The sequence below is a fragment of the Dendropsophus ebraccatus genome, chromosome 6 (assembly GCF_027789765.1).
Source record: "Dendropsophus ebraccatus isolate aDenEbr1 chromosome 6, aDenEbr1.pat, whole genome shotgun sequence".
NCBI classification, from domain to species: Eukaryota; Metazoa; Chordata; class Amphibia; order Anura; family Hylidae; genus Dendropsophus; species Dendropsophus ebraccatus.
The window spans coordinates 95,737,925-95,761,236 of NC_091459.1; the positions used below are offsets into that span (position 1 = coordinate 95,737,925).

General features: G+C 41.9%; 1 protein-coding gene across 1 annotated transcript in view; it reads left to right on the plus strand.

Annotated features, from left to right (window-relative positions):
- Positions 1–22,509, plus strand: part of LOC138795240 (phospholipid scramblase 1-like) — a 45,721-nt gene extending 23,212 nt beyond the window's left edge. Inside the window, exons 5-8 of the mRNA XM_069974233.1 lie at positions 13,824–14,044; positions 14,549–14,710; positions 15,697–15,858; positions 22,447–22,509. Coding sequence (XP_069830334.1) covers positions 13,824–14,044; positions 14,549–14,710; positions 15,697–15,858; positions 22,447–22,509 — 608 coding nt within the window. The remainder of the gene's footprint in view (positions 1–13,823; positions 14,045–14,548; positions 14,711–15,696; positions 15,859–22,446) is intronic.
- The last annotated feature ends 803 nt before the right edge of the window (positions 22,510–23,312 follow it).

Here is a 23,312-nt window from a genome sequence, read left to right on the forward strand (position 1 = left end):
CGCTCCGTCTTCCCTATATAATACATTCCACAGCTACATATCACTGCATAGACTAAAAATGGTGTCTTACACGTAATCAGATCATTCACTTTCCATTTCTTACCTCCTAGCTGAACTTCACAGACATCATTCAATTGTGCACAATTGTTACAGCGGCCACATTTAAAATTCCCTTGTAAATCAGTAGATTTTCCTAGCCATGACATATTAGTCCTACTTCTATCCGTTTGCAACCTTCCTCTCTCCAATTCATCACGTAGATTCCAACCTCGACGGAAAGCTACAATAGGATGTGTATTAGTTAACTCTTTTAATGCTGGATCCCCCCCCCCCAACAAATGCCAATGTTTGCAAATGGCCGCCTTAATAACATTGTCCATAGGACTGTGGCCAAATGTAAAAACAAACCCATTTGATTCACCCTCAGATCGCTTTTTATTATAATTACCACGTATCAAATATTTACGATCTAATTTTCTAGCTTTATCCAGGGCATTATTGATCTCAGTTTTTGGATAGCCATCTTCCAACTCTGCTAAAAATAAATTAGCGAAAGTTGGGGCTACCGGCGTCCTCATCGCCGTTCCAGCCCGTTGACAATACCATTGGTCAGCGAACTGGAAGGCGTTATGGCGTAATACAAAGTCCAGTAGTTCACAAACATATCCAATCTGATAATCCTCCATATCCCCCATGCGTCGCAATCGACACCCGACAGCCTGGACACCCGCATCCTGTGGGATGCGGGTGTACAGGCTCTGGACGTCAATGCTTTCCAGCGACCACCCGTCCCCCCAGCTGAAATCATCCACCACCTGTAGAAGCTCTTTTGTGTCCTGTAAGAACGATGGGACTTGTCTCAGCAAAGAACGCAGAATCCAATCTAAGTATTTAGATATAGGTTCTGCAACAGAACCTCTACCTGCCACTATGGGGCGTCCAGGAGGGCGCTCCATATTTTTATGTAGCTTCGGTATCCAATACCAGTATGTTTTTTTTTGGATTTTCCACTAGTAAACGTTCTGCAAACCTTTTTGAGAAAAAGCCCATTTCAACACCTTGATGTGGTAGTGATTTGGCCTTAGCAACATACTCACAGGAGGGGTCTTTCTTTAGTTTAGTGTACGTATTCACTTTTCTCAGCTGTCTTTCAGCTTCCCATACGTAGTATTCCCTCTTAAGCAACACAATATTACCCCCCTTGTCCGCCGGTTTCACAAATATATCATTCCTGGACTTGAGCCATCTCAATGCCTCACATTCACCTGTGGTCAGATTATCAATCGACCTAGGGTAAATTAAGGCCTTTATCTCTTGGGCTGAATAATGCTCAAACAAATCCAGATGGAACCAGCGGACAAGGGGGGACTAAAAGTAGAGGGAACACCTCCCCGGAATCCTTCAGAGGACACAGATGTACTAGTCTCTGTATAACCCTGAAGTTCCATTAGTGACCTCAATATTTCTCGGTCCTGTTCATCAAAATGGGGACTCATACTTAAGCCCAGGGGACTCACTGAACAGGGGTTCTCACCCACCATACTTTAATGTATATCATCATTATTTCTATTAGCAAAAAACTTTTTAAGATTTAACTTTCTGATGCCTTTATGTAGATCAATGGTGAACTGTACAGAATCAAAATTGGAATTAGTACAAAAATTAAGCCCTTTAGACAATAGTGAAATGCAATCATCAGATAGTGTTACATCAGTTAGATTTACCACAGTTAATGGATCAACAGATCCCACGTTAGTCCCAACGTCTTGATTCTCCGGACTCCGGTCTTTACGCATTAAAAAAGGTTGTCCGAAACTAATGAAACATATGCGGACCGTACATAACAATGATAGTTCTGAGATGTGCTTTATGGGCTTGATACGCATAAGAGGTTCACCAACAGGTGGAAATAGATGAATACAACTATTGCAAAAAGAAACAGAATTAATTCTGAGTTTAGATGCATTAGGACCATTGCGTCGCAATACATAGTACTTGTTGGTAAAAAACATGACTTTTGTATATTGCATTGTGTGAGAATGTTTTATTATATTTCTACTTTGTAAATGTGACAATTATGTTTTTAACTTTATTATATTCACATGGGTGAGTTGTATATAAGGGGATGCAGATGTGTAATCAGCCGATTACAGGACCAAGAGTCGAATGCTTGATAAAGGCCCATGTTAGACAATATAGGGCCGAAACGCGTTGCAATAAAGAGTATATGTTTACTATGCCATCTACCTCTGGATGATCCCTGGCTGCACCGTTGTGTGCAAATTTGAATACTCCTGCGCTTATTATACCTGGTGTGGATTCGACTCTTGGTCCTGTAATCGGCTGATTACACATCTGCATTTGCTTCTCCCAGCAAATGACGTCCCCCAGTACAGCTGCGGAGTACACCCCTTTATGCTGCATATAGAGTTGTGCCTAAATTTTGCACAACCTATCCAGGTGAGTGGATCCCTGTAAGACCCTGCTACCATTCACCTGGTTATCTTTTATTACACGAGGAAGCGCCCCCTGTCTCTTTTTTTTCTCAGTATATAAGGGGAAGTATACGTACTGAAACAGCTGTGGCCTGTTCAGTCTTCACATTCATCTGTATTGCCTGACTGCTGAATAAAGACTAAGATTGCTGCGTTAAAGAAGTGCTCCGATTTTCCTTTTCTTCATTTGGAAGCATATTCTACTGTTGGTCCTCAGTGTCGTTGAGCACCTTGAGCACCTAAGTGGCAGCGCAAGGGTGAAAAATTAGCAAGCGGAGAGTGAGTGGTGCGGGGGCCTTCATTTATATTTATATTTAATTTCTGAGTTGTCATTGTGGACTTGGAAACCTAAATTCGACCACCGGTCACCAAGAAACAAGCATTTTTCTCCCATAAACTTCAATGGGGTTGGATATTCGATCGAATAGTCGAACATTGTGATCGGAATTGAATTTCTAGCTTTTGAATATTTCACTACTTGCTTATCTCTAGACAACATCTTCACTCCCGCAGACTAGGTTGGAATGTGTTGGTTCCATGCAACAGTACACGCTACCATCAGAACTTTACTTTTTGCATCCAAGGCACGCATACATTGTCAGTATCTGGAAATTGTCTGCCATCGTATCTGTGCTTAGATCAGGACACGGCTCATTCAGATTAATGGCGCCAACCTAGTCAGGTAGTGACTATGTTTGGGTCATTTTCTGACCATATATGACTTTTGGCTCAGGTAGAAAAGAGCTTCAAACTATATTTTTCAGTCCAAGCCCAAACTCTGATACATTCAGAAATTGGCCTTCTTCACATCGTTTTGCTGGTCTGGTGTTCCCATCTATTCTTATGACTGGTATACTTGTCACCTCTTTTAATCTGCAGACACCACATCTCATGTACTAAATTACTATGTGAATTCAAGTTTATGGAGATTCATTGATTATATTAATATTAGGAAAAAAGTCATTTCTATATACAGTATTTTAGGATATAGTATTTAAAGGGGAACTCCGGGTAGAGGTTAAAAAAAATGAAACTGCTGCAGAAGCATAAAGCATTACTTACTTGTCTATCTCAGTTTTTAAACTACCAAAAATCCATTTATTTGGGGGGGGGGGGGGGTTTGTTCTGTTTTGTGTTTCTGTCCTTCCTGGTTCAGCAGTTCCCAGAATGCAATGCCTTACCTCAGCTGACCATCAGAGCCCCCACCCGTCTCAATCAATAAAATTAGTGCTGCACCTGCTTCTGGCCATTCAGAGATGGTGAATCACTCAGGGGATTGGGTTATCCAGCCAAGCCTCCTGTGTGCATCATCAGTCTGATCTCAGCAAACACACACAATGTGAGACAGAGACATGGAATATTTGTCTCCTGGGGGGGGGGGGAATAGCAGAAGGAGCAGGAGACAATGTGAATTGGCACAGAGGCCACTTTTTCCACTTCCTGGTTTTCTATCAGCTACCGGTGTGGCAGAACCGTACAGATACAGTAATACATTGCATAGACACATCTATATAACTGTTAATGTACTTTTAATAGAAAACAAGTTGTTATTATCCGGAGTTCCCCTTTAATTGATTGTACTTGTAGAAAGCTGAAGCAGGGGAAATATATACCAATTCCACTACAAACTGATACCACAAACGTGATGGATGGTATGATTTTTTTTTCTTATAGAGCCTTAGGCCATGTTCACATTATATATAACACCAACCGTTCTGTGACCCGGCAAGGTCACAGAACGGCCGGTGTTACTGAAGATCATCCCAGCCGGTACTGCAGTGCCGGCCGGATGATCTTCACTTCTGCTGAATTTGTATATGAGTGCACCCGTGTTCGCCTGCATCTGAATTCACTGCTGCACACAATGTGTGTTGTGTCAACTGGCAGGTTTTCTGTGGTCGCTATTCAATAAATAGTTAGCAATCCCGGCTGCAGTGTATACGGGATCCTGTAGCTGCAGCACAATGTAAGTTTTATATTAATCATGGCCATTGTTGCAAATGGGCAACAAAGGTGGTGATTAATTTGAAACTTACGTAGTGTGAACATAGCCCATAGAACGTATTCCCATCATAAACATATATATATATATATATATATATAACCCACAGGATATGCCCTAAATGTCTGATGGATTGAGGTCCTAGCTTTGCTATTCTAGCAGAGTCGGCAGACAGCGGGGGTCAGATGCCGAGATTTCTGGTTTGTACGAACCAGAAATCCGGCAGGTTCGCTCATCTCTACCGTTTACATGGCAAAAACATGTAACTTGTGAAGGTTATATAACCTGAGTGTGGGTACATTAAATTCCAGTAGAATTAAAGCACTAGAACAGGTGTGTCAAACTCAGATACACAGTGGGCCAATATAGAAAATTGGACAATATCGCGGGCCAACCATGATATTTATTGAAGCGTGCAGAGTGGCGTGCAGGCCTTCCAATATTATCGCACATAGTAGCCAGCCCTCCCATTAGTGCCCCATATAGTAGTCAGATGTAACAATAGTGCCCTATAGAGTAATAGTACTCCCAATATAATAGTAAGCCCTTGCAATAGTGCCCCACTTATGAATGCCCTCTAAGGAAGATACGAAATGTGCGTTGGGGTCCCTTGCGTTTACATGATTTTCCATGGGTAAGGTGCAATAGGAGCATATGTATGTGATGTATTAATAACTAGGAGTCGGTGGTTGGCAGGATAATGCATAAGAGATATTGATATTATACTATTTAGTGTTACCTTGTTGTGATATATGCAATTCCCAATAGAATGTAATATATGCCCCCACACTATTTATTGGTTATTCTATGCTCCTTTATTTCATATGTAATCACATTGATGCTATTTATTTAATATACATATACCCACCACACAAGTTATACAATCTAGTACTGGAGTGTTGTTTCGTTTTTATGTATTTTAATAATGTTTTTTTTCAATAAAATATATGATTTTTTTGGCTATGACCTGGTAGTTTATTTGGTATTAATGTTATAGATAGATCGCCCTATGTTATGTATTTGGTGGACTAAAAACCTATATAATAAGCAGCGTCTTATATACTTTAGTAATATTGTTTGAGGTGTCCACCGGAGCTGTTGTATATAATTAGTGCCCCACTTAGTAGCCAGCCCTCTCAGTAGTGCTCCACATAGTATTCAGCTCCAACAATAGTTTCCCCTATAGTTGTTAATTACTGTGCCCAACGGAAGACTGGGCTGGACCTTTGGCAGGACCTGTGTAGGGATGTCACCATGCTGCCTGAAAGTATTTCACTCACTTCAAAGCAACAGGCTTAAAATTGCCTGTGTCCTAGAAGATTATAATATAGGTGGTCTGAACAGCTATCCGGACCACCCATATAATAATCTGCTGTGACATTGGTGGGCTAGCTCTAGAAAATCAATTGATGTCCTTGGGGGCCAAAAATAATGACACCTGGGGCCAGATTTGGCCTGCGGGCTAGAGTTTGACGTGTCTGCACTAGAAGATAACTCCCCTTGAATCCAGACAAATGTTTATTAGTCCAGAAGGATATCCTGCCTTGCCTCCTACCCTGTAACTCTGGGCATCATAATACACTCTAGCTTGTCTCACTGAAGTTGAGTATGATTTCCCCCGACTCTCCTTAAGCATGAAAATAAAGGAAACCTTTCACAAAGAATCTCCAAAACAAGATTGTATTTCCTCCAGATAGATCCCACCTGCCTGGATAGTGCTTGTGCATGTAACTTGGCTGGCGTTGGACGTATCCAAAGAGACAAAGCCTTCTAGTGTCAGATGCGCGTGAAAGCTTTTTTGCACTGCTTTCCATTGTTACAGGTACTCTTTAGTGCTATAGATCTGTACTATGGAATAGATCAACTAAAGCAGGGATGGGGAACCATTGGCACTCCAGCTGTTGCAAAACTACAATTCCCATCATGCCTGGACAGCGGAAGCTAAAGCTTTGGCTGTCCAGGCATGATGGGAATTGCAGTTTTGCAACAGCTGGAGGGTCGAAGGTTCCCCATCCCTGAACTAAAAAGAGCAGCAAGGCTGTTTATATACAGCTTATGTCCTGCTTTTGACTGCCAAGTGTTGGTAACAGAAGCTATTACCATCTGTACTTTAATCTGTGAGTTACAAATGGCTGTAATTGGAAAACAAAGAAAAAAATCGAATTTTCTTGTATCTGTGAATTATAGGCCAGATTCCAATGAATTATACATGTAGTCAAGCTATTAATCGTTTTGTATAATATGAAAAAATGAATGTTACATTATGTACACGTGCAATAAAAGTGTGCATGAATTGCAATCTGCTGTGTTTTTTTTTTACTGTTTTATGTGTGTGTTTTAACCCTTGGATGACCAGGCCAAATTTCATTTTTGCACTTTTGTTTTTGTTTAAAAGGCCATAGCACTTGCATTTTTTTTTACCTACAGACCCACGTGAGCCACTAATTGTACTTTGCAATGAAAGACTTAATCTTTACATAAAATAGAAAAAAATATATATGCTGTAAAATTCAAAATAAAACACTTTTTTTTCCCCCCTATAGTGAAACTGACATGTTATATATGTTCCTCAAGTAAGAACTTTTAAAATGACATGTCACTTGTATAACTTGACTTGACTTTTACCTGACGGCAGTTGCCCCTAGCAACCAATCAGATTCCACATTCCTAACAGACTCTTGAAAATGAAAGGTGGAATCTGATTGGTTGCTAGGGACAACTGGGCCAGTTTACACCTTGTTTGATAAATCTCCCCCTAAATGTTTGTTTAAATTGCTCTATTACCATCCTTATAACGCTGTTATTTTCTAGTCTATGGGGCTGTGTAAATAGTCTTTTTTTTGCGCCATGATCTGTACTTTCTACCGGTACCTTGCTTACGTATATGTGACTATGCAAAACAGGAGTCCGTGGAGCCTCGGTTGCGAGTCTCAAAACACGGGATAGCCAGATATCTCTAGCCTGTTGCCACGGGGTGCCTCCATGATGGGGAGAGCACCACACCACCCTGATAAATAGCCACTTTAGTCCCATTCGGTTGCGAGTATTGGAACATAAATAGGAAAACACCAGGGTGGCCCCTTTTTGTCAATGTCTAACTCAAGGTGCGAGTATTGCGATCATGACAAGGGCTTGTCAAGGCAGGCTTCCATCCACAAACAGCCGTTTCGGGGTTTTTGCCCCTCGTCAGTGTGGAGTAGGATTCTGGCTAGTAGGGGCAATAGCAAATCGACCAACAAAACACAGTTATCACTGAACTCAAGGAGAACAGTGAAAAAAATTCCAATGAAGTACTCAATCAAGAGTCTCCACTGATGCCCCCCAAAATTTTAATATGCAAAACAGGAGTCCGTGGAGCCTCGGTTGCGAGTCTCAAAACACGGGATAACCAGATATTTCTAGCCTGTTGCCACGGGGTGCCTCCATGATAGGGAGAGCACCACACCACCCTGATAAATAGCCCCTTAAGTCCCACTCGGTTGGGAGTATTGGAACATAAATAGGGAAACACCAGGGCTGTCTGTGGATGGAAGTGGAGGGAAACACAAAATGGCTGTTTGTGGATGGAAGCCTGCCTTGGCAAGCCCTTGTCATGATCGCAATACTCGCACCTTAAGTTAGACATTGACAAACAGGGCCAGTCTGGTGTTTCCCTATTTATGTTCCAATACTCGCAACCGAGTGGGACTTAAGGGGCTATTTATCAGGGTGGTGTGGTGCTCTCCCTATAATGGAGGCACCTGGTGGCAACAGGCTAGAGATATCTGGCTATCCCGTGTTTTGAGACTCGCAACCGAGGCTCCACAGACTCCTGTTTTGCATATTTAAATTTTGGGGGGCATCAGTGGAGACTCTTGATTGAGTATTTCATTGGATTTTTTTTCACTGTTCTCCTTGAGTTCAGTGATAACTGTGTTTTGCTGGTCAATTTGCTATTGCCCCTACTAGCCAGAATCCTACTCCACACTGACGAGGAGCAAAAACCCCAAAACGGCTGTCTGTGGATGGAAGCCTGCCTTGGCAAGCCCTTGTCATGATCGCAATACTCGCACCTTGAGTTAGACATTGACAAAAAGGGGCCACCCTGGTGTTTCCCTATCTATGTTCCAATACTCGCAACCGAGTGGGACTTAAGGGGCTATTTATCAGGGTGGTGTGGTGCTCTCCCTATCATGGAGGCACCCCTTGGCAACAGACTAGAGATATCTGGCTATCCCGTGTTTTGAGACTCACAACCGAGGCTCCACGGACTCCTGTTTTGCATATTCGAATTTTTGGGGGCATCAGTGGAGACTCTTGATTGAGTACTTCATTGGAATTTTTTTCACTGTTCTCCTTGAGTTCAGTGATAACTGAACTGAAGTGAATACGTATATGTGACTATACACTTTTTTTCACTTACTTGTTTGATAACTCTCCCCCTAAATATTTGTTTAAATTGCTCTATTGCCATCCTTATAACGCTGTTATTTTTTGGTCTATGGGGCTGTGTGAAGAGTCTTTTTTTGCGCCATGATCTGTACTTTCTACCGGTACCTTGCTTACGTATTTATGACTATGCACTTTTTTTTTCACTTACATTAATTAGAAATCAACCTGGGTGATGTCTAATACAACTACACTAATCTATCATATACAGTAGATCAGTGTAGTATACATAATACAGCACAGATCCATTAGATCAGTGCTGTATTACCCTGGGCTGCTGCAGACCAGATCTTTAGATTACCGGCCGACTAAGTTCAATAGATCGCACCTACGCAATCACATCCGGGGGGGTGGGGGTCTAATCCATCCACAAGACCACCAATAATGGGGGTTACAACGCAATTAAATGCCGCGGACCCCGGCTACTGAAAGCGGCTGGGAGCGCAGTGGTTTAGAGTGGGGTTGCGGCACGGCCCCCTACTAAACTCCCCTAGTGGCGCCAGGATGAACGGGTACATCCTGGGTCAAATAGGTGTTAATATATGGTCATATATATGCTTTTTTTATTTGTAAGCTATTCTGTTATATCTATTATATATCAGTAAAAGCTCAAGTGACTATAATAAAAGTTTTTAATATAACTTATTAAAGTTAGTTTTACTTATCAAGGTTGTGACGTCCCACACTCCACCAGGAGTACGGTAGGTCAGCTGGGTATTGATTTACACTGCCACCCTGTCCACGTGGGCACAGGAAGACTGGTAAAGCTGCCACCAGCTTTTCGTTAAGATATAATAATACTATATTGGGCCAGAAGCCAGCCCCGAGTGATAGCGTTAGCTTGCGAACAAGAGCGTGTGGGTACGTTGATCGAGACAAAAGAACAGCCACAGATTAAATAGGATATTTAATTGCCTTAAGGGCGCACTAAACAACACACAATATACACAATATAATATATACAGTGGTCAGAGACAAAGTACAGGTGGTAGCACAGACAGTTTTAGCAATTGGTCGTTACCGTAATTTGGGTGGTAAAGCGAAGCATGGGAGACGTGTGCTTGCTGCGTTGGTTTTCAGGAACTTCTCTGACCTATCGTCATGGCCTCCCCGGACAAAGAACAATGGGTCCTTCCTAGCCCCTGGGATATATACACCTGGCCGACACGCCCCCTCCCAGGTGTGGGCTGGTCTCAGCTACTCCCCCTTTGGCTTACAGCCCAAAACCCCTATAACCCCAAAGTGGGTCATATCTTCCTAACACCGGGTCATAGGGAGATGGTTCTGGTACCATTGGGTCCAGCTGGGCCCCTGGAACGTTTGGAGGCCAAACACGACTCCTTTACCCAGCTCGGTCTACCAGTTCTCCGTATCTCCCTATCCCGGGCTCCCAAAGAGGAGTGAGACGCAGAGGGACGTTCGGGTGGGTCAGACGCTTCAGAAAATATACTCTTCATATGGCTAGTCCGCACGGAAATTCCATAACTTATTATGGAATTATGGTGCCACTCAGTCTGGAGATATTTGCTCTGATCTAGGTAGAGAAATTTGTTATCAGGGTTTTTGGATGCCTGTTGGCCTCTCAGTGGGAATTTTCACACTTAGGGACCTGGAGGGCTCTGTACACTAGGCCCCCCTGCGAGTATGGCTTCCTAGCAGATGGTGAACCCTGGGCTATATTGATATATAGTTATATCAATATATTGATGAACCATACTCCCTTTTCCTCACAAAGGTCAACCCCCATTTTCCAAATTACTTATTTACCCTGCAAAATTGTTAAAAATTGGTCTTGGGAGGGAAACTGATCAGCTCACTAAGGGATTATGTTACATGTTGACAATAGAAGTCTATAAAGAGTGAAATGGGGACGGGGGTGACAGTAAAGAGGCAGATGTTAAGAGAGACAGAAAGGATGCTGAAGCTTGAAAGAACTGTTATATGTCACTTGGTGCTTGAATCACAGCATAAACTCATCGGTACTGCTCTAAAATGTCCTCTATGCTTCTGCTGCCTCTGGGGGTGTGCTGTAGAGATCTAGAAAAGCAGGATTTGTGCATGTGTGTATGTGTGCATGCAGTGCCTAGGAGACATCATAGCAACCTTCAACTCATTAGCTCAGGGCTGAAACTAGTGAAAAAGCCATCTAAAGCTTATATAATGGTCAGAAATACGTCTACCCCTTATGTACACACATAACAGCTCATGTTAAAAAGTTAGTGATTATTTAATATTTGTCATACATTCAGTACTGCAGTTTGTGTTTAAATAGATGTGGGCATGGTAAGAGGTGATTGTTTAATGAGCTAAGAATGTCGAAACCTACCATACCGCAATGTTAATCTGTTAGTAATATGTGAACGTGCCCATTTAATGATTAATAATTTACTCCTGTTAAGGTGAAGCTGTTAAGTACAGTAGACATTCACAGTAACCATAATGTATAGGATCATGACTTTTCCCCTATGTTTGCTTTGGCAGCTTTAGCTTCCGTGTTTAAACGTGTGACTACAGTATAGCTTTATACATTGATTACATGCTAAACCATTGTTATGTCCAAAGAGACCTATAACATGTCATAGATATCATGTTATATCATGGTGGCTCTTTGCCTGAACATTTTACTAGTAAAAAAATGACAGATCCAAGTTCATAGTAAACTTTTCCTTAAAGTGTATCTGTTATAACTTTCAAAATCTAAATTAACAGTAGATATGAAATAAAGCAAGTTTGCAATATACATTCATTATTTTGTTGTTGTTGTCATGCTGTAAAACAAAGCTGAACTTACCAGAAATCCAGGTCCAGTCTCCTAAAGGCACATTTTCTGACTTGTGCTGGTTGAAAAAAAACAGACTAAACACAGGAATTCCAGCCAGTACAGAGAGTCACAGCTCAATGTGTCCATCAAACACATGACCGCCTTCTCTGTGAGCGCTCAGATGGCCTGGGATATCCTGTTTTCTGACTCTTTGAGAAAAAAAAAATCAGAATACAGGAAGTGCCGTGTTCTCCATGATAATTAAAAAAAATAATAATGAATGTAAATTGCAAACTTGCTTTACATCACATCTACTGTTGATTTAGATTGTAAATGTTATAACCACAAGTACACTTTTAGGCTGGGTTCACACTACGTATATTTCAGTCACTATTGTGGTCCTCATATTGCAACCAAAACCAGGAGTGGATTAAAAACACAGAAAGGATCTGTTCACACAATGTTGAAATTGAGTGGATGGCCGCCATTTAATGGCAAATATTTGCTGTTATTTTAGAACAACGGCTGTTATATTGAAATAATGGCAGTTATGTACTGTTATATGGCGGCCATCCATTCAATTTCAACATTGTGTGAACAGATCCTTTCTGTGTTTTTAATCCACTCCTGGTTTTGGTTGCAATATGAGGACCACAATACTGACTGAAATATATGTACTGTGAACCCAGCCTAAGCTGGTTTCACACTATGTATATTTCAGTCAGTATATTTCAGTCAGTATTGCAACCAAAACCAGGAGTGGATTAAAAACACAGAAAGGATCTGTTCACACAATGTTGAAATTGAGTGGATGGCCGCCATATAACAGTACATAACTGCCATTATTTCAATATAACAGCCGTTGTTCTAAAATAACAGCAAATATTTGCCATTAAATGGCGGCCATCCACTCAATTTCAACATTGTGTGAACAGATCCTTTCTGTGTTTTTAATCCACTCCTGGTTTTGGTTGCAATACTGACTGAAATATACTGACTGAAATATACATATACTGACTGAAATATAGGTAGTGTGAACGCAGCCTAAAGTTGTTTACTTGAGTATTAACAAAGCAATAGAGGAACAGGAGAAGAAAACAAAGTGCCACAACTAATTTTTATATAAGGTTGGCAAAATCTGTCTTACACTAGGTCTTTCCTAGCCTAATACAAACTAAACACTTCTTACAGTCAAAATTACTACTATTTTCTTTTATAGGTGTTATAGTTGTTAGAAGTTAGATGCATCTGCCATATCTTTAGTAGGGGTATGAACCCAGGGACCCTAACTGATCAGCAGAGTTAAGAGGCCATGGCTGTGTCTCACAATGCAACTCAGTCCTGTTTACTTGCTTCTGACTCTTGAGGTTTTGGATGCTAGATAGCCTCCCAATGAATTATGAATTGCCATTTCAAAGGATAGGAAATCAGTGATTAAAGCCCCTATTTCACGGGGCGACTATTAGGAGCAAACGAGCGCTATCAGTCCTCCGCTCGCTGCTGCTATTACATGTGGCAGCAGCGAGCTGGTGAGTGCAGGAGGGGCCGCGGGGAGGTGGGGGGGGGGCTTCACGGGTGATCTCTAGATTATCCGGGCAGCCCATAGCATACAGCAGTGGTCTGCTGCCGCCGCTCCTATTGCTCGGTGCGACGGCAGCTGATCGTTGCCTTCTATTTCACGGGACAATTATCGGCCGTAACGGCCCATATTGGCCAAATATGGCCAATAATTGTTTGTGGAATAGGGCCTTTAGTACCAGAAAAGCTCTTAAAAGGGAAGATGGTTTGGTCACATATAGTGTGATCGAGCATCGGGGTAAACTTCCTTATCTTCCTCTGTAAATGCTAAATATGTCTATATGTGGCTATCCAGTGGTTGTAATGTGACTTGCAGCCTGCTAAAGGTTTTGCTCGAATATCACCATACTGTATTTAGTTTGTATCATGAGAAATTGAAGTCGTTAACCAAATTTGAGAAACGTGATAGGTGGATACATCTGAAAATCATTTTACACGTTCTAATAAGTACCCAGTGAGTTGCTATGGTATGTATTGATGTATGTGAGGCAGCTTTTTTACATTTATTATATTATTTAACATTCTCATTGTATTATTGCATAATTATTTTGTGATTTAGTCTTTACAGGATTTGAAACAAACAATAAATATGAAATAACAAACAGTATGGGTCAGAAGGTATACTACGCAGCAGAAGAAACCAGTTTCTGTAATCGATTTTTTTGTGGAAGTGCCCGCTCCTTTGTTATAGTGATTACTGATAACAGGGGCAATGAAGTGATGAGACTATTAAGACCTCTTAGATGTTCCTGCTGTCTAGCTCCATGCTGCCTGCAAAGAGTGAGTATACTCAGGATATCGAGATTTAAAAAAAAATATTTTAGAATTTACCACTTCATTCTCTTCTAATTAAATAAACAGTAATCTCACCGCATATATATACAGTGGTGCCTTGGATTACGAGCATAATTCGTTCCGGCACTGTGTTTATAATCCAAATCCACTCTTAAACCAAAGCAAATTTTCCCATAAGAAATAAAAGAAATGCAGACAATTGGTTCCACACCCCCAAAATAACGATTTATTATTCAGAATGTAAATGTAAAAGAACATGTAAAACAATTGAAACTATTTTTAAACCAAGTTACTCTTAAACCAAGGTACCACTGTGTGTGTGTGTGTGTGTGTATATATATATATATATATATATATATATACTGTGTGTGTATATATATATATATATATATATATATATATATATATATATATATATATATATATATCGTACTGTTATCCTTTATGCATTAAATTTGAGATGCTAATATTTTTTGTCCTTTTACTTAGCTTGAAGTTCAGGCTCCTCCAGGAATACCAATTGGTTATGTCATCCAGACCTGGCATCCTTTTCTACCAAAGTTTACAATACAAAATGAGAGACATGAAAATGTTTTGAGGATCATTGGACCATTTTTAACATGTAGTTGCTGCTCAGATGTCAATTTTATGGTAATAAAAAATAATATATATGACAATTTGGGATTGAGTTAGCTCATGGGGCCACAATTTACAGGAGCTCTTTCAGGTGACTTTAGTTGAGCCTTACTAGCTTAACACATTAGTAAACTAGTAACTGCCCTTCTCTCTTCCAATCCCAATAACCAAGCCCTACACTTAACCCAATATCCCAGAGAAATTGTCCTTTTCTGGTGCACACATCCTAGCTGGCTAATGCCAAATCTGAACTGCAATATTGCTGTATGCTAACTGGAAGACAGTGGTGGATGAAAGTCTAAATGCTTTACATGAGCACCCTATCTACTTTCCATATTAGCCAGTAGGTTTTGCAGCATTCTCATTTCTAAAAAGGAAAATTTTTCGCCACTCCAGGTAGCCATTTTCTGCAACACCAACCGCTGAATATTTAATCTGTCCCTTTTCATGTTTTCTAGTTAGTACTTCTACAACTGCTAGGGCTGCAAATGGATTGGTTGCACTTAAATGGAAATTATCAGCAGGTTAAATGAATCCAACCTGCTTATAGCTCCCTATAGTATATGGGGCGCTGAGGATGAAGTTATGTCTCTTACTTTTATCCTTGGCATTCCTGTGCAGTTCTAATGTAGCATGGTAAATCCGCTTGGAACACTGCCCCACATCCAGAACGCAGATCCGCCCCGTCCAGCCCGTTTCTACTAATGATTATCAATGGAGCAGGCTCGATTTGCGATCTGGGGGTGGGGCGGTGCTCCAATCGGCCTTACCATACGATGCACTACATTAAAACTGCACGGGAACGGCACCGAGGTAAAGGTAAGACACATACCTTCATTCTCGGCACCCGGTGAGCAGTAGAGAGCTATCAGAAGCTTAGATTTGTTTAACCTACTGACCTTTTAAACAAAATATTGATTTTTTTAAATGCTTTTTTTTTTAAATTACTTTAATGCTGATGTTTTAATGAGTATTTATTAACTGTGAAGTTTCCTCTGCAGGTAAAGTCAGTTGACGAGATCTATGAAGTTGGTAGAATTTCTAAACAGTGGGCTGGTTTTGTGAACGAGATGTGTACGGACGCTGATATCTTTGGCATCCAGTTTCCAATGAACCTTGATGTAAAAATGAAAGCAGTGATGCTTGGCGCATGTTTTCTAATTGTAAGTTCAGTAGTTTATGTGACTTTAAGGCCACGTTCAGATGCTGTATAACAGTGGCCGTTCTGTGACACAGAATGTCACAGAGTGGCCCTTGTCTGTCAAGTTAATCCCGGCCGTTACTGCAGTACCGGCCTGATGAACATCACTTTTTTTAAATTGAAATACTGTATGGGCACATTCAGGTGTGCCTGTATTCCAAATAACCATAGCACACGCATTCAATGAATAATAAACTGATGTCAGTTTTTTGTGCGGCCACATGGAATCCCAGCTGGAGTGTATACAGTATGTATACACTGCGTATGGGATTCCATAGTAATTAAAGCGATCGGCCGCTGTCAATAAACAATGGCCATTGATGCAAACCTGAAACTAATGAAACTACATGTTTTGTGAACGTGGCCTAAAAATATTATTTAAAACATAATATCTTGCATAATTTAAACAATGTGGTTGTATTAAGAAAAAATTAAATTCCTAATATTGAAGCTGTCTAAACAATCCATTAACTGAAAAAGTATGGCCTTAAAGTGACACCATCACCCCCTTTTTGCATTCTGACTTCTCTACACAGGTGTAATGGGTAAATTTAACAGTTTTCATACCTTGTCATATGTAATGCTGCTTGTTCAAGTTAAAAGTGATCTTTTATCAACTGCAGATTGTGCCGGGGCCCCTCCATGACATAATAGGCACATAAGCCCCGCCCCTCGCTGACCATTGGAACAGGCTGGCCTAAAGATCTAGGCCCCACCCTCTCTAGGTCGGCCCATACCAATAGGCGTAAAGGGGGCCGCGCCTATGTGCAGATGACATCACGGAGGGGTGGAGCCAACGGTGGAGCTGTGGATGGGGCTAAGTGGCACTAATTCTGCGAAGCCCCGCCCACTTAGCACAATCTGCAGTTGATAAAAGATGACTTTTTACTTGAAGAAGCACCATGACGTATAATATAAAATAAGGTATGAAAACTGGTAAATTTACCTTTTACACCTGTGAAGAGAAGTCAGAATGCAAAAAGGGGTGACAGTGTCACTGTTGTTTAAATTTATTTTGCAGAAATCAATAGTACAGGCGATTTTAAGAAACTTTGTAATTAAAGAGGTAGTGCGGCGGTAAACAATTATTCACAGAATAACACACATTACAAAGTTATACAACTTTGTAATGTATGTTATGTCTGTGAATGGCCCCCTTCCCCATGTCCCACCACCCCCACCCGTGTACCCGGAAGTGTGGTGCGCTATACATAACTGTCACGTGGCGACTCGTCTCCGATCTTCAGTCTGCGATGTCGTCTTCGGACTGAATCCCTCCGAGCGTCCTGAGTGCCGGCCGCCCTCTTCAGTGTCATCAGATGCTCAGCCGCGATTGTCTGAGCACAGTTATGCTCAGACAATCGCGGCTGAGCAGCCGATAAGGGCGGCCGGCACTCAGGACGGACGGAGGGATTCGGCCGAAGACGACATCGCTGACTGAAGATCGGAGACGAGTCGGCATGTGACAGGTATGAATAGCGCACCACACTTCCGGGTACACGGGTGGGGGTGGTGGCAGGGCCGCCATCAGGAATTTCAGGGCCCCATACAACCAAAGTGTCTGGGCCCCCCACATTAATTAAAAAAAAAATTGTGTGTTCGACCCACGCCTTGCTGGGAAGTATAATTTGGTTCATAATAATAATTTATTTGGAACTGGCTCATATACCCCATTTTCCCCAGTGGCTTAAAATGTAACCTCTGTTATACAGTTATAAAATTGTAGAAACTAAATGTGAACAAGGTGCAATTTAAATGTCACCATACAGACACTTACTTGTATAGCTGTCTCTTGTGCTCTGTATGCAGTGCATTATATTCACCCTTGCAACGTACAATTTATAGCGCGTCTACAAGCCCAGCGGGGCTCATTATGATGGAGACTAAAACTTATACAAGAGTAGGGTAGGGGTTCCCCTGTATTCAGAATGCTGTTGAGTACTAGGCAATGCCCCGTTTGGGGTTATTGAATTTCGAGGGTCTGGGGGGCTGTTTGATTTGTATATGTTCACCAATCCCCCCCCCCCCCCCCGGTATGCTCACTAACATAGAATATGTTGATAAGGCTAATATAATGAGGCTGTTCCATGTTAGTGAGCATATACAAATCACACAGCCCCCCAGGCAGACTAGTTTAGCTCACCCAAGCCAGTGATAGCGAATACATGGCGGTGAGAACGCTTTCTAGGAGATCCTGTTTGTGCAGCAGAGGTGTCTTTATCCTGCTCTGCATAGACCCTTGAAATTCAATAATCCCAGACGGGGCATTGCCTAGCACTCAACAGCATTCTGAATACAGGGGAACCCCTACCCCACTCTTGTATAAGTTTTAGTCTCCCTCATAATGAGCCCCGCTGGGCTTGTAGACACGCTATAAATTGTACGTTGCAAGGGTGAATATAATGCACTGCATACAGAGCACAAGAGGCAGCTATACAAGTAAGTGTCTATTTGAATTGCACCTTGTTCACCTTTAGGTTCTATAATTTTATAACTGTATAACAGAGGTTACATTTTAAGCCACTGGGGAAAATGGGGTATATGAGCCAGTTCTCTAGAATTGATCTCACACACAGACAACAGCACACATGTATACAGACACCAGCACACATGTATACAGACACCAGCACACATGTATACAGACACCAGCACACATGTATACAGACACCAGCACACATGTATACAGACACCAGCACACAAGTATACAGACACCAGCACACATGTATACAGACATACAGACACCATCACACATGTATACAGACACCAGCACACATGTATACACACATACAGACACCAGCACACATGTATACAGACATACAGACACCAGCACACATGTATACAGACACCAGCACACATGTATACAGACATACAGACACCAGCACACATGTATACAGACACCAGCACACATGTATACAGACATACAGACACCAGCACACATGTATACAGACATACAGACACCAGCACACATGTATACAGACATACAGACACCAGCACACCAGGGCACGATGAAGTTTGAACTTCTGCAACCTGGAGAAATCACCTGATATCACCTGCAGTCCTATGTAACACCACATAACACAGTGGTATCTCTGAGTACAGATAATGTAGTAGATTTCACCTGCAGTCCTATGTAACAGCACAGATAACACAGTGATATCTCTGAGTATAGATCATGTAGCAGATGTCACCTGCAGTCCTATGTAACAGCACAGATAACACAGTGATATCCCTCTGAGTACAGATAATGTAGATGTCACCTGCAGTCCTATGTAACAGCACAGATAACACAGTGATATCTCTGAGTACAGATAATGTAGTAGCTAACACCTGCAGTCCTATGTAACACCACAGATAACACAGTGATATCTCTGAGTACAGATAATGTAGTAGTCACCTGCAGTCCTATGTAACACAACAGATAACACAGTGATATCTCTGAGTACAGATCATGTAGTAGATGTCACCTCGGGGCGCCCCTACTAAATGATGTTCTACAAAATAAGAAAAGTGTCATACAGGGACTCACCGGTGATGTCTTCTTTGATCTGAGGCGTCACTTTTCCTCTCCATCCGGCCCAGACCTCCATGATGATTCCTTCCAGATACGTTTCATCCCCTTAGAACCTGCGAGACAAACAATTTAGGCTCCGCACATTTCTAGCAACTTCCTTTCCTTTCTCCCCCCTGTAGGCTCCCATAGTAACTGCGCTGTGTGGGATGCCCCCTGTATGTAGGATCCCCTGCTGTGCCCCCTGTATGTAGGATTCCCCGCTGTGCCCCCATGAGCTAATAATGCCCCTAGAGGTGGCCCCCATGAACTAATAATGCCCCCAGAGGTGCCCCCATGAACTAATAATGCCCCCAGAGGTGCCCCCATATACTAATAATGCCCCCAGAGGTGCCCCATGAGCTAATAATGCTCCCAGAGGTGCCCCCATATACTAATAATGCCCCCAGAGGTGCCCCCATGAGCTAATAATGCCCCAGAGATGCCCCCATATACTAATAATGCCCCCAGAGGTGCCCCCATACACTAATAATGCCCCCAGAGGTGCCCCCATATACTAATAATGCCCCCAGAGGTGCCCCCATACACTAATAATGCCCCCAGAGGTGCCCCCATACACTAATAATGCCCCCAGAGGTGCCCCTAAAAAAACAAACATCCTACTCACCTAATCCGCGCTGTGCAGGCAGCAGCTCTTCCTCCTCCTCTTCGGGCTCCATCTTACGAGCCGCAGGGACGGGACTTCCGGCAGACGTGATGACATCACATCATCACGCCTGCCGGAGAGGTCACGGCCCGGCCTCCCATAGGCTGCTGGTATGAAGTGCCGGCTGCCTATGGGAGAGAATACAGGAGGAGGACGCTGACAGGTCCTGCTCCTGTATTCTGATCGCTTTAATGTTCCGCCCGCTCACTGTGCGGGCGGAACATCAAAGCAATCAGTGCATCCCGAGAAGCTGCACGGCCGCAGCTTCTCTGGATGCTCAAAAACAAGTAGCAAGGGGGGCCGTGCGGGCCCCCCTAGCGTAGCAGACGGGGGGCGGCGGGCGGCGGGCCCGCCGGGCCCCCCCCCCCCGTGTCTCTTAGGGTCCGGGCCCCATACGGCAGTACCAGTTGTACTGCCCTATCGGCGGCCCTGGGTGGTGGGACACGGGGAAGGGGGCCATTCACAGACATAACATACACTAAAAAGTTGTATAACTTTGTAATGTGTGTTATTCTGTGAATAATTGTTTACCGCCGCACTACCCCTTTAAGTTTATTAGCCGAAAAATGCATTTTTAACATGAAAAAGCAGTTTGAAGCTCTCCCCCCTGTCTTCATGGTTCTTTTATGGAGGGAGATGAGGCACCAAAACAGGACAACAAAGAGTTAAATTACAGCTACATCACCGGGCTATCTCCTCTGAAGTCAGCACTGACCTCTCTGACCTCTGAATACTAGATTTCACACAGCTCCCGCTGTGTAATCCTTTCTTTTCTGCTCTCTGCTGGCGACTAATCTCCCTCCTTCCTCCTCCCCCCTCCCCTCTCCATAGGTTACACAGGGCATGTCTGATGTAAAAGATTTGTGATTTCCAGATAATAGACAGAGGTGGGGTGGGGAAAGTCTTTTTGAATGCAGATAATGACATATTTCCCTAATAAACCCAATTACAAAGTTTTTTAAAATTGCCTGTACTATTGATTTCTGCAAAAAAACAAACAAAGACAGTGTCTCTTTAACCCCTTAAAGACCGAACCAATTTCCATTTTTGCGTTTTTGCTTTTTCCTCCTGGTGCTTAAAAGGCCATAGCAGTTGTATTTTTTTCACCTAGAAACCCTTATTTTTTGCGCCACTAATTGTGCTTTGCAATGACAGGCTGAATTTTTGCATAAAGTACACCGCAAAACCAGTAAAAAATTAAGTGTGGTGAAATTGAAAAAAATAAATAAATTTTTTTTAAATTTGTGTCTTTTTTTTTTTTTTTACGCCGTTCGCCCTGGGATAAAACTGTCTTATGTATGTTCCTCAAGTGGGTACAATTACAATAATATGTTACTTGTTTAACTTTTATTTTATTTGATGGCTTTTAAAAAATTAAAACCTTTTTTAAAAAATATATGTTCCTTAAAATTGCTCTATTACCAGGCTTATAGCTCTTTTATCCTTTGGTCTATGGGGCTGTGTGAGGTGTCATTTTTTGCGCCATGATCTGTACTTTCTATCGGTACCTTGATTGCGCATATGCGACTTTTTGATAGCTTTTTTGGCCAATTTTGCACTGTGGATTTTTTTGCGCTTACACCATTTACCGTGCGACATCAGGAATGAAATAAATTAATAGTTTGGGCAAATACGCACGTGGCGATACCAAACATGTTTATTTATTTATTTTTATTTATAAAGGGGAAAAAGGGGGTGATTTAAACTTTTATTAGGGGAAGGGAATATTTATTAATAATAAAACATTTTATGATGAGATTCTATTGCATTCTATTGCTTTTTACTGCTGCAGCAGAAAAAAAATAGAGTGCCGAGCCGGGATCAGCGCCATTACGGACTCAGATGCAGGGATCGCTCCTCCACAACCACGTCGCGGGGGGGTGGGGGAATCCAACTCTGACAGCTGCATTTAAAAAGCTAATTAGTGGGCACGGGGATCGGACCGTGCCCGCTAATAGCCGATATCCCGGGCTGCAGAAAGCGGTTCTGCGGCGATTCAGAGCGGGGTCGCCACAGTCCCCTCTGAATTTCCTTAACGACCTAATATGATACCCTTATGAATGGGTGTAAATATACACCTGGTGTAAACTGCCCACAGCAACCAATCACGGCTCCTCTTATATTTTGCCAGAGCTGAAAGCTGAGCTGTGATTGGTTGCTGTGGGTAGTTTACACCAGGTGTATATTTACACCCTTTTATAAATTTCCTTCTTTGACTACAAGTTACTATAGGTTTTAGCAATCATCCATTGTAATGTGCATATATTTGCAGCTTTATATGTAATACTTGTGACATCTACATTGAGATCTCATAACAAATATTTTCTTTTACACAGGATTTCATGTTCTTTGAGTATTCTGAACAGAAAGATGGAGCAGTATTTCCTGTCTTCACATGAACTACACATACTATATTGATTTTTGGCATTTTAATGGTCTTTTTTTGTGAAAACATGTACATTTTCATAGAAAGAAATAGAAATAAATAGAAATAAATAAACAGCTAATTTTTTACAGTGTGGACATTTGAACCTTTTTATTTTTTTTAATGTATTCTGAATATTTAACCCTTTAGATGCTGCAGTCATGAGAACTCTCTGATATCAAGCACAACCTTTTTGTGGAGTGTTAAAGGAATCTGTGAGCTGCAATTCAAGTTCAAAACTGCTGACACTGTAAGGCTGGGTTCACACTACGTATATTTCAGTCAGTATTGTGGTCCTCATATTGCAACCAAAACCAGGAGTGGATTAAAAACACAGAAAGGATCTGTCCACACAATGTTGAAATTGAGTGGATGGCCACCATATAACAACAAATAACTGCCATTATTTCAATATAACAGCCGTTGTTTTAAGATAACAGCAAATATTTGCCATTAAATGGCGGCCATCCACTCAATTTCAACATTGTGTGAACAGATCCTTTCTGTGTTTTTAATCCACTCCTGGTTTTGGTTGCAATATGAGGACCACAATATTGACTGAAATATACGTAGTGTGAACCCAGCCTTATGCTAAGTTTACACGGAGCGATTATCCGGCGAATTTTCGTGATAACGATCGAATTCGAACGATAATCGTACGTGTAAACGCGGTGATCGATCGAAAAATCATTTATTTTGATCTTTTAACCTGTTCATAAATCGTCGTTCGTAGTTCGCCAAAAATTCGCCGATCGTTCCGTGTAAACAGTCGTCGCG